We start from the raw sequence: 16,171 nt of genomic DNA on the forward strand, positions 1-16,171 counted from the left end.
GCATTTTGCAACCATGTTGCCTCCTTGAATTGGTAGTGCAAAACAATTTTGACACCCTTTCCTTGCTGACAGGATATTTACAGTCAACAAGGTTAATATCTCTGTAAAGTTGAAAGCACTTGGCACTGTTAGTCCATTGGCAATGCAACTTGTAAATGAAGATTTCAATTGGATCTGAAGCACAATAATAAGACATCCACTGCCAGATTGAGAGCACTGTGGTGGGACATTTCCTGGTTCCACAGAGCTAGCCTGGGAGTTCAGAATTTTATTTCACTGTGTTGGGTTTCCTTAGAAGCTAGACCATGCAGTCCTGGAACAAAAGTAGAAGCTGCAAGTGCAGCAGAGTACAAGGCCTGCCTCTGTGCACAGGCGGTATGTGGAAGATTAGTAAAAGACTAAACAAAACGAAGAACAACCATGGCAATCTCACATGTCTCCCTGTCACATACACTCCATGCATCATACATGCTAACGAATGCCCTGTGTGTCTCAACCTTACCTCCATGACACCTCATACCTGGTGATGCCATGACACATCCAAAGCACCCTCATACCCTCCCTGTCCAACTAAACCACTGTATCAACCCCATGTTTCCACATAACTTTCATGTCAACCTGTGCTCCTGAGCCCATTCCCTCAAGCTATCAATAATCTCTATGCCAATCAATGCCTAACTATCCCTGTCCTTGCGACCCCCACCACACAAAAAAAATCCCATCATTCTTACTGATGCCGTGATCATTTTATTCTACTTGTGATCCAGGGACTGGGAGAATTTTGTGGAATCAGGAGTTCAAATTTTTTCATGGCAGCTTGGGAAATCTAATGTAATTAATTAATATATCTGGAATGAAAGTGTTAGTCTCATTTAATAATGATCCTGAAACACTGGATTGTGATAAAATCCTGTCTGCTTGAATGAGATGCTTCAGGGAAAGAAGTGTGTTGGTCCTTGGCCATTCTGGTCTGCATGAGAATCCAGCCTCACAGCGGTCTGCTTGACTCTTAACTACCCTCTGACATTGACCGGGCAAGCCACTTGGGTTATTGATTGATGTAATCAGGGATGTGCTCCAAATGTTCACACCCTAAAAATTAAATAAGAAAAAAAACTCCTGACTAACAGGGATTCATCTTGCTGCAAGAACTGCTTGGTTGCATTTTACATGATATATTGCAAATAATAAATTTTAGGTCTCAGATTAGTTCGTTGTCATAATAAGAAAAAAAAATCTTTGATACTTATTCTTCCAAAGAAAATTATAAATATTACGTGATGCAATCATTCCTTCTAATAGGTACAGTGACGTCAACCTTACATGCATTTGTCACATTAAGTGCTACAAGAGTTTATGATTAAGTCATTGTATCACACAGTGAGTTCTCGACTTCCACCACCCTCAAGTTGAAAACGATTTCTCCTCAATTCTTGTCTTCGCCTTCTATCTCACCTTAAATCTCAGTCCTCCATCATTGACCCCTCATCTATTGGAAAAAGGACCTTCCTATCCATATCAGTGCTACTCACAATTTTAGACACTTCTAATAGGTCCACTCTCAACCTGCTCCAAAGAAAACAACCTTAGCTGATCCAGAATCTGTTCCTAATAGCTCAGACCCTTCACCCTAGGCAGCATCCTGATAAAGCTCCTCTGCATCCTCTCTATAGCAATCACACCTTTCCTGTAATATGTTGACTAAAACAGGAGGTCGTGTTTCATTTGTGGTCTAACCAATGTTATTTTGCCATTCCAGTATATGCTCCATTCTCTTGTATTTGATACCTTGTCCAATAAAGGCAAATAGTCGATAGTGTGGTGCTGGAAAAGCACAGCGGGTCAGGCAACATCCGATTCTTTCAGAATCTGTGGCTATGCATTTGAAAATCCCTCTGAACTTGAGAACTTTCCAGAGTTTTACCATTCATTGTGTAACCTCTTTTCTTGTTAGCCTCTTCAAATACATTGTCTCCCACTTTTCCGTGGTTGAATTGTATTTGCCACTGCTCTGCTCATCTGACCAGATCATCGCTATCTTCCTTAGTATTACCTCTAATCATATCCCCTACAGACTGAGACTTTGCTCTTCAGTCTCTGCCAAAGATGCCCTATGCATGAGTATTATGTGTGGAAAAGCAGTATGGTGTATTAGCTTTACTTAAGGAAATGTTTTAACTTAATTTGCTGTTCAACTGAATTCACAGCGAAGTCTGCAGGAAGTATGCAGCACTACTGTAAAAGGTGATGTTGAACAGAGACGTGAACTTTGGCATCATTTTTAATGGCAGATAACAAAACAATGCTGGCATATGTCTATATCTCCATGTAATGTGGTAAACATTAATTTGCTCTGGTCTTTCATAAGCACCAGTTTCAAAAGAAACAGAATTTTATGTGGATGCTTTGTTTTCAAAAGTTTTATCAGCTAAATATTGTGAAACAGAACTGTTCTCCGAAACCTTGTCAGTTACGTTTGTTTGTTTTTCTAGTTACATTATACAAAAGTAAGCTGAAAAATATTTCACCCAAGCTTGACTACACACTAGAACTGCTAAGTTTTTGTTTTAACTTCTGGAGCTGATAAATACAGCTGTAATTTCTAAAGAAATGTGTTTTAGGTCTTTAGAAACTCTCCCAACAGAGTGACATCTATCGCTCTTCTAAACAGTTTGAGTGACTTACATTAAGGGGTACAATTAGCAATAACCATTGTCTATCTATGTAATAGCATAATGTCAGGGAGGAGGGAATAACAGGAGAAAAACACCTGGCAAGTTCAGGCCAAGTTTGGAGCTTATGGTGTAAAGGAGCTTTCTTTTGTAAAATATAGATAGTTACAATCAAGCTCACTTGATCCATATATGCGGTCAACATGTGATAGTACAAAATAATAAAAACACTGTTTCCCTATCAGTGACTCATCTCGATTTACATAAAGAATTGACTGAATTCTGAGCCTGAAGTCTGTTGGGTCCAAGCATCTGTGTATTCTTAGCCTCTGCTTTTACTTCCATGATCACAAGTGGAGGGACCTGTGTCTGACACATTCTACCAACTGGCCTAGTGGCTGGGAGTTGTTTATTTATGAGGGAGTCTTAACAATAATGAGTTTGAAAACTTTGCATTTTAACCATCTCAGCCCTTTTGTACAGTTGCTGAATGCACTTTGATTTTAAAAATCCAACTTACAAGTCTTAAAATCTTTTCTGTGGAAGATTAGCCAAAAATCCAAGGAGATTCTGCAGTTTGAATTTGTGGTAACATGCTAAATGTTTCTGGCATTTATTCAATACTTAAAAATTTTCACTGTTTTAAATTTTTAGAGGTATGAATCTGAAAGGAGAACTCGCTCTGATCTTGAAATCCGTTGTCAGCGCCTTACATTGGAGCTAGCAGACACTAAGCAACTTATTCAACAGGCTGACTATAAAAGAGAGAATTATGACCGGGTGAAGCAGTAAGTGCGACTCATTGTGTTGCTTATTGGTACTTGTTTTCTGGCAATTGTGAATTTATTTTGCAAACAAATTTAACTATGGGTCAAAAACCTGAAGGAGAGAAAAGTAACAACCACAGAATTCTATACCGTACCAACTACCCTGAGATAAATTGCACTTCACTGAGAGAGATCCACGCTCATGGTTATTTTTGAATATCTTTAAAGCCTGAGCAGGAGCAGACAGGGGGTCTCCTTGCATCTTGTTTGGCAACTTGGTTTGTCACCAGATTGGAGCTGTATTCTATGTGGCATTAAAACAAGTCATATAACGTGGCCTGATTAGGAATATCATGCCTCCTCGTTTCATGCAAGTTTAAGGCCTGCTCCTAGCTCTCGAGTTATGTTGTCATTTGTGCACTAGCCATCCTTGTTTGGAGGGCTGAACTGTAAGCCCTATGTTTATTGGCTGTGATGCATTAGAGGATTTGCTGAAGAGTTGAAATACAGAGGACTTCTCATATTTTACGAGTCATTAAACCAAAATAGTTATTCCCATGAGTTACCTTATTCATCTGTTTGTGTACGTCTTGCAGGTGATTAGTTGACAAGTAGTTTAAGCATCAACTTTGGTTATGTTGAATCAGAATAGAACAGGAATGAAAAGTTAGTGCTACCTGTTGGATATTAGTGCCTTTCTGAAATCAAAGCTCGTTCTTACCAGTGCAAGCTTTAGACAAGCCGAGTTTGAAGTTAAAAATGTTAATATAGAATTTTTGCTGTTTTGAATATTGACAGAAAAACAAGATTCAACTTGCTATACAGCAAGTAAGGTTAATGGGAATAGATGTTTACAGCCACAGTTTTGATGATGCTTCTAGTATACTGTAGCTATTGAGACACAAAAAAGGCTGTGATAAGTTTCACGATATTTAGCCAACATTGTTTGCTATCTGGCAATATTTAGGGTGAGAAATGTGTAAGAGTTCATTTTAACTTTACACATTTTAATTATTATGTGTCTGGTCATATTCCATGTGATTTGTTTCAGTGAGAGAGATGCTCTGGATCGGGAGGCATCAGAACTCAGGAAAAAACTAGAATTGCTTGAAGTCTCGCATAAGACACAAACCAAGGAGAGAAATGACTTGACCAAGGAGGTATGGCAGTTGATATGTCATTATTAACCTTAGAGTTGATATTTCTTCTAACTCTTATTGTTTGCTGATTCTTTTTATTTCTCAGCTCATGAATTGTCAGAAAATCTAACTGTGTGATACTTGTGTGTCAGCATTGACTTTACTGGTAGCGATCTATCCTGTGAGTCAGAATGTCTTGTAATCAAAGACTGTTCCAGAGACCTGAGCACAAAACCAAAGCTGACATTTTCATGCAGTGTTGAGAGAATGCTGCACTTTCTGAAATGTTATCTTTTGGGTGAGATGTAAACTGATGCTCGGGATGTTAAAGGTTCCACAGAGCTATTCAGAGTTTCTCTCAGTGTCCTGCTTAACATTTTAGTCATAGGCCAACAGGTTCAAAGCAGTGCTTTAAGTCATTTATCTAATCTGTTCAAATAACAATTTTTCTGTTATAACTTCATAAAAGTCTACAATCCATCAATGGGGATAGAGAAAATGTGAAAAGAAAAATAACTGAAGTATTTACTACTTAACTAAATGCTAGCAAATTACTGACAAAGGTGAAGCAAACAAATGGATAAATATCTGAGATTGAAAGCTTTTAGAGAGAGAGGAACTCATGAGGATAATACATTGTTAAACAAGTTTAGCAAAGTTATCTATTACATGCATGTTTTGTCTAAAGTAAATGTCAGCATTTCTGGAATTTCACACATACCAACATTGCCAATAGAGCATTCACCAGAATATTTATGAACTGGAAGAGATCATCTGATATAATTTGAAAATTACCTTTAGGTTTGATTTGCAGTACAGTATAAAATGGCTACATGGAAATGATGCAATCTTGTCAATTGAGAAAAAAAAGAACTTAACGTGTGATCACTGCAAATAAAAACTCATCATATATGGATGGCAGCATGGCTGATTGGTTAGCACTGCTGCTTCATAGCGCCTGGGACCCAGGTTTGATTCTAGCCTTCAGCATGTAGAGTTTGCATATTCCCCCTCTGTGTGTTTGGGTTTCCTCCTGTTGTCTGGTTTCCTCCCACAGTCCAAAGATATGCAGGTTACATGGATTGGTCATGCTAAATTGCCCAAGGTATCCAGGGATGTGCAGACTGGCTGGATTAGCCATGGGAAATGCCGGTATAGGGTAAGGGGGTGGGTCTGGGTGAGGTGCTCTTTGGAAACTCAGTGTGGACTCAAATGGGCCAAAAGGCCTGCTTCCACACTAGGAATTCTGCATACGACACCACTTCACATAAAAGCTGAGAAAGACATTTTATGGATTTTATGTTCTATGCTGATCTGAAGAAAAACTTGAATAGGATTAAGAAATGCAACACCTTTTTGTGCAAATGTTAATAAGTTACCTGCAACCAATATTTGGTGTAGATTTTGTGTTTATAGAAGTCACAATATATGTAGAGTTCCAATTAATAACAACTTTATAAATACTCAGAGAATGTACACTATTTTACAATTTACTTGTCCACTGATAACTGTTAAATCATTGACAAGTACATGGTAATTTGTAATAATATTGTCTGATCAAAGGTGTTTCTTGTATTCCACACAGGTAGCAGCATTGCAGCAATCTGTTAGTTTGTTGCAAAAGGATAAAGAATATTTGAATCGCCAAAACATGGAACTGAACGTTCGCTGTGCCCATGAAGAAGACCGTATAGAACGCCTTCAAACTCATCTTGAGGAGGCAAAGCGAGCTAGGGAAGAAATGTATGAAAAATATGTGATTTCAAGGTATGTCTACCTGTCTAAGATTCAGATTTTCATATCAAAATAAAACTTGTTTTTCTTTTCAGTTTATTAATATGACAACCCTTTGGTTTCAGTGACTCAGGATAGCAGGTTCCAGATGCACAGCATCTCCTTCCCTTGTCTAGTGCAATTCAGCACAGTCATCTCTTGAATTATGGTCATTGTGCCGTGATCTGATTGTTTATGGGGGAAGAGTGGGAATAGATAATTGAGTTAGATGATCAGCCAAGATCATAATGAATGTTTGAAGGGTTAAATAACCTGCTTCTCCAATTTTCTATGTTTTTATGTTTCAAAAGCTGTACGTAGAGTTGCTACATGTTTTGCACCTTCTTCACAGATCTAATCGGTGTTTCACTTAATATTTCACTTGATGAAGTCTTCAAAACCCAAGTTTATGAATTTAAACAAATATCTAAACCACTTCAGTAAATTTGCTGATGTTAGATTACTACCAACACAAATGAAAAGTATTATTAAACCCATGACAAATCAATCTCAAGTCCGCTGTACTGCATCCTTTTAAGTTGAGAAAATGCATGTTCTTTCATATGTACAGAAGTTTGAAAATTAGTGTGTCCAGTTTGCACAAAACTACCATACCAAGATATGTAATGAAGAAAACAGATTATATGATTGTTTTCACAACAAAACAAAATTATATCATTTTGCAAAAGCTCAAAGTCATGATGAATGAATGAATAATTTTTTTGCTGATGTAATCATTTCTTCCAACTCCCACTTAGCTTGTATGACAGCCAGACTTTAATAAGAAGACAGTTCCTTCAGTTAATCATTGGAAAACTATGTGCTCGGCCCAACTCCAGTCCAAACCTTTCTCCATAGTCTCAGACAGTTAGCAAACTCAATGTCTTATTTGACTTGAGCTGAGCTTTCAAGCCCATTGCCTCATCATTAACAAAACTACATACTTCCACTTCTATAATATCACCCATCAATGCCCCTGCCTTAATATATTGCAAAATACTGCAGATGCTGGAAATCTACAACATCTAGAAAATGCTCGAAAAACCCGGCAGCTCTGGATGCATCTGTGGAGAGAGAAAAAGTGTTAATGATTTGAGTCTGGTATACCATCAGAACTCTATGTTCCATCCACTATGGATCTATACATTTGTCACTCTGAAACTTAATTATTCAACTGCAATCTTGGCTGACTTCCTTCATCCTTCATAGCTCAAATTAATCCAGAATTCTGCTACCTGTATTCTAACCGGTACCAATGTCTATTCGTCCACCAGCCTCATTATTCATAAACTTGCATTAGCTAAAGATTGTAAAATTAGCACCATGTATCTGCTCATCTCTGTAACAGTCTTTAACCCTATTGCCAATCATTTGACAGTCAGTAGTACAACTGCCAACCAACCTAGGCCTGAATAATCAGCCAGAATGAATACCAGTATACTATTTGGAAATATCTCCCTCTTGCTTCATTAGGTTGCTTCTTAAAACCTATCATTTTGACCAAACGTTTGGCCACCTATCCTCGTGTATCTTCTTTGAGTCAATGTCAGTTTTTTTTTGTCTGATTATGTTCCTGAGAAATACGTTTGGACATTTTACTATGTCTTCTATAAATTCAGATAATTATAAATATTAATGATTTGTTTATCATGCTCAGCAAAGATTATAAGCTGGAAGGACAAGCCTGTCTGGTTGTAGGATGTGTACTTTTTACATCTTAGTAGAACATAGTGCTTTCTGGGTAGTGCTTAATTTAATATCAGTTTAAAACTAAAATAGGAGTAATTCTTATTACTTTGTGATCATGTTTCAATAAAATATTTACTTAGGAAAATAGATTGGAAATAGTAATGGCTGAATGTAGATGGCGCTTTTATAATTTGTCTATAGTTCCTTTTCATTGGATGAAAAGTTTGATGTAATGAAAAAACTTAAAACAAATATTAAACAGTAATAAAAACTGTACTGAATTTACATTAATATTGCTTACCCTGCTTTGTTTGAGCATTTTAATTATTTTATAGATCTGTAGAATTCACCACATTATCTGGATGAAAATAAATATTATAACATACCTTTTTACAAAGGGACCACTACAAAAATGAATATGAGGATAAGCTTCGTCGTGAATTGGAGCAGATCCGAGTGAAAACAGACCTGGAAATTGAACATCTTCGAAGTGGCTCCAAAGAAATGTATGAGAGGGAAAACAGGTAAAGCATTATCTATAGTCTGTAAAACAGCCCACTAAGTGAACTGGAGTTTCTACTCCTAAACTGCAAAGGTTCAGAAAGACACCAAGTGAAACAGCACAACGGAGAAGGGTGAGAGAGTGGTTATCTTCTCTGACTTAACATTCGCTCTGGGGGACTGCTAGTGTATTGAAAGCACTTTCAAGGCATTGGTCTCTGCATGAATTCTAGGAAGGCATCAATCAAAGGACTAGCATTGAGAATTATTTATGCAGTACTTGAACCCTACTTCCCTCCTGAAGTTGCTGGGGAGGTGTGTCGTGGATATGGAATTAAGACAGTTGGAAGTGTGTCAGCAAACTAATCGAATCGTTCAAAAACTTATCCAGTGCATAAGGACAGTGCAGATCAAGAAACTTAGCTGGGTTAACTTCTGTGCAACATTAGAAGAGATATAATACTTGCTGAATAAAAATCTTCCCTTTTTTGATTCTTATCCGGCGTAAAATTCAACGAGAAGCATGTACAGAGGAAACTAAATTATCCAAAGGACATGGCCAGTAAGTATTTTGTTCAGTTAGTCTTGTTTGGATAATCTGAAATTCGGTTAATCAAATGCTGGATAATATAGGATCCTCTGTATGTGGACATTGCATGAGGACAAAACAAATTTGACATTGTTCTTCTGCAATGACATGTTCTGTGGTGTCTCATTGGCCCATGTAGCTGTAAATTCTTTGCCAAAAATTTGTAAGTATTTGTACTAGATTTGTTTGAACCAGAATGGGCCCTGCCACAAACTTCATTCCGTATCCACTAACTCCAACTTTTCCATAGCTGTTTGAGGCTAAAGTATGTTAAGTCTTGTTCTTATTTTTAACCCCAACATGAAATTCTAGCCATAAACCAGTATGTCAAGAATATCATTTACTTCTGCCTGTAATAACATGGGAGGGCCTTTAGAACAGTACAGCACAGGAACAGGCCCTTTGGCCCACACACACAAATCCAAAATCAAGCACAAGGAATATGGGGATTGCCATCAAAATCTTAACCAGGCAACTGGCCCCAGTTGCCAAATACTTCCCACTTCTGCTGCACCGTAGCATGCCACTGAGCCTCTCAATCAGGTCTTTGTCACCTGCTTGATATTCTGTCCTTCAGGGATAGATGCAAGTCTTTGTTTTTCATCTATCAACCAATCATTGCTGTTGTGTAGTGTTTCCTGATTTAACATTGCTTCCAATTTAAAATTCTCACCTGTTTACTTAAACCCTTTAATAGTGTCTCAGATGTTTAGATAAAATATTATATGTCACTGGTTCATTACTTGGGTGAATGCCTTGGCTAATCAGAGTCTAAAATTTAAAGAAAGCTTAGCAGTTAATTATCATCATCAGGTGCATGTTCATGGTAATAACTCTACCAATCCAAGTCCACTTGCCAACCAATCAACATTCTCCTTTCTTGTATAAATATTGGCTTTTCCCTTAAATATTCCTTGCAAATTGTGTTGATGAATTCAAGAACAGAAGCTTTAACTCAGATGTATTTTTTTTCCAGAAATATTCAGGTTCTGCATTATCAAGATGATCTATGTCATAACAGAATCTATCTTGAAAATGGGCACATGAAATCTTAGAAAGTGGCTTCTAGAAGTCACATGACTCCCCTGAAGGATTCATATTGGGACCAGACTGTAATTGTCTCAAGAAGATATCACAAGATATTTTGCAATTTGATAAACACTTCCAAGCTCAAACAGAAACTCTTAGACAATGGTTCCCCTGGAGGGAATTGATTCCTATCTCATTAGAGCTGTTGAGCTACTTGCTGAGTTAATCGCTGAAATCAGGAGGTATGTCTAATTTTCCCCCTTCTCCCAAAGCTGCGCAGTATTAATATTTTGCCAACAGTAACCAATAGATACCAGTTGAAGCAAACCAGCAAAAGTCCAGGCTTGTACATTCAAGCGTAAGTTATTTTCTGGTCGATTACTTAATTACTGCCAACAGCTTGCTGGATCTGAAAATGTACCTTTAAAATTGTGGGCTCTTATTCTTTTAGGTTGCAATTCTTTATAAAAGTGAAGTAAAATATTTTCTTTGTCGCTTTTGTTACTCAATCCCATAGCTCTTCCTTGTTACCTCATTTTTGCAAAATTAAATATTATTGATTGCACTTTGTTTCACACTGTGTACCCCAGTAAACATTCTTTACCTTACTGTTTGAAGAAGCACTGTATTGCTTGTCCTGTTTTCACGTCATCAATCCCCTGTACAGCATTCAATGCTGTATCAGACCTTCACTACCTGTTAGTTGCAGCTCAGAAGCCCACTAATAATGTCAGCATTTGCGTTTCAAGTCTGTCTGTCTGCTCTAGGTGGCAGTCTGATCTATGCAATTCATTAATTTCTTTGCTCACTACATGCTAAAGTTACATTCTGTCCTGATATTAGCGACTTTGCTTAATTACATCATATTAAAACATGCTGTAATCACATTTCTTTTTAAAAGAACTGATTTATTTTCTTGACTTTCTTCATACACATACACAAAAAACTTGCATAAAAGTGGTTGATTTCTCTGAATCATTTCGTCTATCTATAGGTTTAGAATAATATGGGCCAAGTGCAGGGAAATGGGGTTCGTGTGGATGGACATTTTGGTTGGTGTGGACCATTTTGGGCCGAAGGGCCTGTCTCTGTGCTATAGGACTCTATGACTCTATGCCTATACATCTTGTATACAACAATTGGCATTTGTTCTCTAGAATAGTTTATTGAGTATAAGCACACTCCTTGGATTTATGATTCAACAATCAGTTTATGTACCAAATCAATTTATTTGTCTTTACAACTCTGTCATACACTTCGTGTTGAATCATTGATTGTTTTGATGGAATTTATTTTAATCATTCGCGGGATGAGGGCATCACTGACTTGGCCAATATTTATTGCCCATCCTTAATTGTAAAGAGTCAACCCTGTTATTGTGGGTCTGGAGTGACATATAGACCAAACCAGGTAAAGATAACATTTTCCTTCCATAAAGGACATTAGTGAACCAATAGGTTATTCTGACCATTGACAGTGGATTCATGAATGTCATTAGAGTCTTAACTCCATCTTTTTTATTGAATTTAAATTCCACCATCTGCTGTGGCAAGATTCAAGTCCAGGTACTGTATAGTAATAATGCTACTATATATACTTTTCAATATTGTAATTTATTAATAATGTTAGTGGCAATATTTTACCTTCTTGATATTGATTGAGATTTCAAATTAATTCTTCCCAATTGCTGAACCTCATTTCCTCTGCATGTCTTGGTTCCTACGGAGGTACAGTGGATTATGATGTTTATGATAACATGCTAAATCTTTTTAATGAATCCAGTATTCCCACCCATTTGTTTGTATTGATTATTATGCTTCAAAGTTTGTGAGAAGATTTGTAGCTCGGGTGCTCGTTGTTGTGGTCCTGTTCGCCGAGTTGGGAATTTGTGTTGCAGACATTTCGTCCCCTGTCTAGGTGACATCCTCAGTGCTTGGGAGCCTCCTGTGAAGCGCTTCTGTGATCTTTCCTCCACCATTTGTAGTGGTTTGAATCTGCTGCTTCCGGTTGTCAGTTCCAGCTGTCCGTTGCAGTGATCAGTATATTGGGTCCAGGTCGATATGCTTATTGATTGAATCTGTGGATGAGTGCTATGCCTCTAGGAATTCCCTGGCTGTTCTCTGTTTGGCTTGTCCTATAATTCCTATACACAAAACGACACGACCAGCTATCCTTAGTAGCCACACACGCAGATGACAAGCAACACGAATTCGACTGGGACAACACTACTATTATAGGACAAGCCAAACAGAGAACGGCCAGGGAATTCCTAGAGGCATGGCACTCATCCACAGATTCAATCAATAAGCACATCGACCTGGACTCAATATACCGACCACTGCAACGGACAGCTGGAACTGACAACCGGAAGCGGCAGATTCAAACCACTATAAATGCTGGAGGAAAAATCAGAGAAGCGCTTCACAGGAGGCTCCCAAGCATTGAGGATGTCACCTAGACAGGAGACAAAACGTCCGCAACACAAATTCCCAGCTCGGTGAACAGAACCACAACATTATTATGCTTGCATAAACCATGAGGGAAATTAATAGTATTGCTTATATTAAAAAGTTTAATTTATTTAGTTCAAATAGCATGTTCAGTGGAATTCTTGTTTCTCTACTACTCTCTACGATATTGTTTTGCATCAATGCGCTGTTAATTTTTCAGAATTACAATCCCCCCGACAAAAACACACACCATAACCGTGAGATGTCCAACATTTATTCGGTTCCTCCTGTCAGCTAGCTTGGATTGAGAATTTATCATGACTGATATTAGCTGCAAGCACAGACCCTACAAATTTATGGTACAATAAGTTAGTGCACTGATGTGCCATTCTATTCCATTACTCATTTCAATTGGTTTTCTACTTATTTCATTGAGATTAGCTTCTGATCAACTGTTAATCAAACAAGATTCTCTTCCAAATTGCATTTGTTCCTAACCTCCTGGGTATATACCTCAAGCTTCAAAAAATGTTAGTTTGCTATAGTTATGTCCTAGGGCAAGAATGTTTAATGATTTATGGAGTTATAACTATAACAACATATTTTGTAAAGGCTATGGCAAGGTACAATGGTGTAGTTTTTGCTTTTGAGGATTATACTTGGCTAACAATACTCAACATGATTAAGATGTAAATTGGATAGAACTTCCGGAGTATGCAAAAATTTTGAGAGTTGGATCCAAGTTACCTTACTCCTAACTGTGCGAAACTGTAACCTAATAATAGATTTAACACTGATATTAAATGTAAGACATGAGGTTACAATGTCCACCTGTCCTTGAAAATGTACTGGCATTCAAGAAGTTGCCTTCTTGAACTGATGCACTGTTAGGAGGTCAGTTCCAGGTTTTGTGATCCACTAACATTGAAGGGATGATGATATGGTTCAAATTCAAATGGTGCAAATGCGGGCAGTTATGTCCCTTGGATATGATGCATTGTCCCTCTAAGTGGTGACGGTCACAGATTTGGCCAAAGTTCCAAGTAGAATGTATGAAAAGACTTGTGTAAATATATAGTAATTGTTTAACCTCAGGCAAGCAAAGTAGTCATTTTGGTATTTTACACAGAAACATAAGAGTTAGGCGAAAGCCTTTCAACTTGTCAAACCTGCTTGGCCATTCAATAAGATCATGACAGATCTGATTACTCCATGGTCTGACAACCTCCCATAAACTCTCACACCCAACTTCTACCTTAACAATTATTAAAGTCTCTTCTACCACCTTTTGAGGAACAGCATTACAAAGACTAATGGCCCTTTGAGAGAAATAATTCTCCTCCGCTGTCTTAAATGTTTGCAGCTCTCATTTTTATACTGGGACACCCTAGTTCTAGGTTTTCCCACAAGAGAATACATCCTTGTTATAACCATTCATTGTAGGATAGCACAGCAGCCAGTTTGCACTCGCAAATAGAAATTATATAGATTATCTGTTATACTGTTTAGATGTATTGACTGAGAGTTAAGAGTTGAAGAGTGTGGTGCTGGAAAAGCACAGTCGGTCAGGCAGCATCCGATGAGCAGGAGACGCAACATTTCAGCCATAAGCCCTTCATTAGGAATCAGTGCTTATGACCAAAACGTCATCTTTCCTGCTCGGATGCTGCCTGACTGGCTGTGCTTTTCCAGCACATGCTCTTCGACTCTGATCTCCAGCATCTGCAGTCCTCACTTTCTCTTGAGAGATAAGTGTTGGCCAGAAGACTGGAAGAACTCCTGTGCTCATCTTTAAGAGTTATGTCACTTTTCCTTATAGCCACTAACAGAGAATGCAGTGAATCAATTTAGTTACTGATCTAAAAGATTAATCCGTTGTGCTGAAGGTTCATGATGTATCATTATTGTTATTTGGAAATTTGGATTCTGAAGTAAACACAATTCTTTTTTATCATTTGATTGGTATTTATGTATTGCATGTGTTAAGAAGGGAAAAGAATTGTTTTACTTTCATTTTAAACTTGCCTTTAGAGAGGTGAAGGCGTTTTGATATTTGCTAATGCATGTTTTTGTGAATTTACAGCTTTGAAGTAGAATTTGAGGTGAACAGTTCAGTGCATTTGAAACAAGGTAGAAGGGGGAAAAAAAAACTGTTTTTGCCTAATAACAGGAGTCCATTATCATAGACGGTCAGAATCATTCAGAAAGTAATACTGGTTCAGTCAGAGCTAAAAGCTACTGCTAGTTTAACAGCATCCAAAACGTTAGGGTGGAGAAAAACATCCAAAAACAAAGAAAACTGTGAGAATCTGAGAGAATGTGTTTGCTGTGAAAATGTTTAGAACTCAGTAAGAAGAAAGCTTCAGAAACCATTATACTGTTAACTAAACAAGGAACATTAAAGTGGAGACAGCGTGACCTTACATAAAGATTCGTGAATCTGTAAGGTTAGAGTCATAGAGTCATATGACATGGAAACAGACCCTTCAGTCCAACCAGTTCACACCGACCATATTCCCAAACTGAAATAGTTTGGCCTGCGTTTAGCACATATCCCTCCAAACCTTTCCTATTCATGAATTTATCCAAATGTCTTTTAAAAGTTGTAAGTGTACCTGCATCCACCACTTGCTCTGGCAGTTCATTACATACACTTAATCACTGTGTTTAAAAAAAGTTACCCCTCACGTATTTTAAAAACTTTTTCCTCTTAGCTTCTAAATATGCCCCCTAATTTTGAACTCCCCTAACTCAGGGTAAGACCTTTGCTATTCACCTGTTCTATGTCCATCACGATTTTATAAACTTCAGTAAGGTCACCCCTCAACCTTCAATGCTCCAGTGGAAAAAGTCCCAGCCTATTTTTAAGACTCAAACCCTCCATTCCTGGCACCACCTTGATAAATCTTTTCTGAACCGTCTCCAGTTTAATATCTTTCCTATAACTGGGTGACCAGAACTGCACACTGTATTCCAGAAGAGGTCTCACTGACATCCTGCACAACCTCAGCATGAGATCTCAACTCCTATACTCAAAAGTCTGAGCAGTGGAGGCAAATATGCTAAATGCCTTCTTAGTCCCCTTGTCTCCCTGTGACACACATTTCAAAGAATTACCTACCTGAGCCACAAAGTCTGTCTGTTCTATATCACTGCCCAGGGTCCTTCCATTAATGTCCTTGATTGTTTTTCCAAAATGCAATACCTAACATTTATCCAAATTTAACTCCATCTGCAACTCCTCAGCCCTTTGATCCAATTGATCAAGACCTTTTACAATTTTAGATACCCCCCTCAACTGTCTGCTGTACAACCATTTTTGGTATCAGTTGCAAACTTACAAACCATATCTCCTATATTCTCATCAAAATCAATTATATAAATGACAAACAAAAGCGGACGCATTACCGATCCCTGTGGAACACCGTTGGTCACAGGCCTTCAGTCTCCACCACCATCCTCTGTCTCTGACTGTAAAGCCAATTTTATATCCAGTTTGCAAGCAGGCAATCTTTTGGTAACTTCAAAAAACTGAACCAAGTTTGAGAGGCACAATTTCCCT

The 16,171-nt window shown here is 37.9% G+C and overlaps 1 protein-coding gene across 1 annotated transcript in view; it reads left to right on the forward strand.

Annotated features, from left to right (window-relative positions):
• Window positions 1–16,171, forward strand: part of pibf1 (progesterone immunomodulatory binding factor 1) — a 141,369-nt gene that overhangs the window by 13,291 nt on the left and 111,907 nt on the right. Inside the window, exons 6-9 of the mRNA XM_060826525.1 lie at window positions 3,327–3,460; window positions 4,491–4,599; window positions 6,164–6,345; window positions 8,439–8,564. Coding sequence (XP_060682508.1) covers window positions 3,327–3,460; window positions 4,491–4,599; window positions 6,164–6,345; window positions 8,439–8,564 — 551 coding nt within the window. The remainder of the gene's footprint in view (window positions 1–3,326; window positions 3,461–4,490; window positions 4,600–6,163; window positions 6,346–8,438; window positions 8,565–16,171) is intronic.

The sequence above is a fragment of the Hemiscyllium ocellatum genome, chromosome 6 (genome assembly GCF_020745735.1).
Source record: "Hemiscyllium ocellatum isolate sHemOce1 chromosome 6, sHemOce1.pat.X.cur, whole genome shotgun sequence".
In the NCBI taxonomy this organism is placed as follows: domain Eukaryota; kingdom Metazoa; phylum Chordata; class Chondrichthyes; order Orectolobiformes; family Hemiscylliidae; genus Hemiscyllium; species Hemiscyllium ocellatum.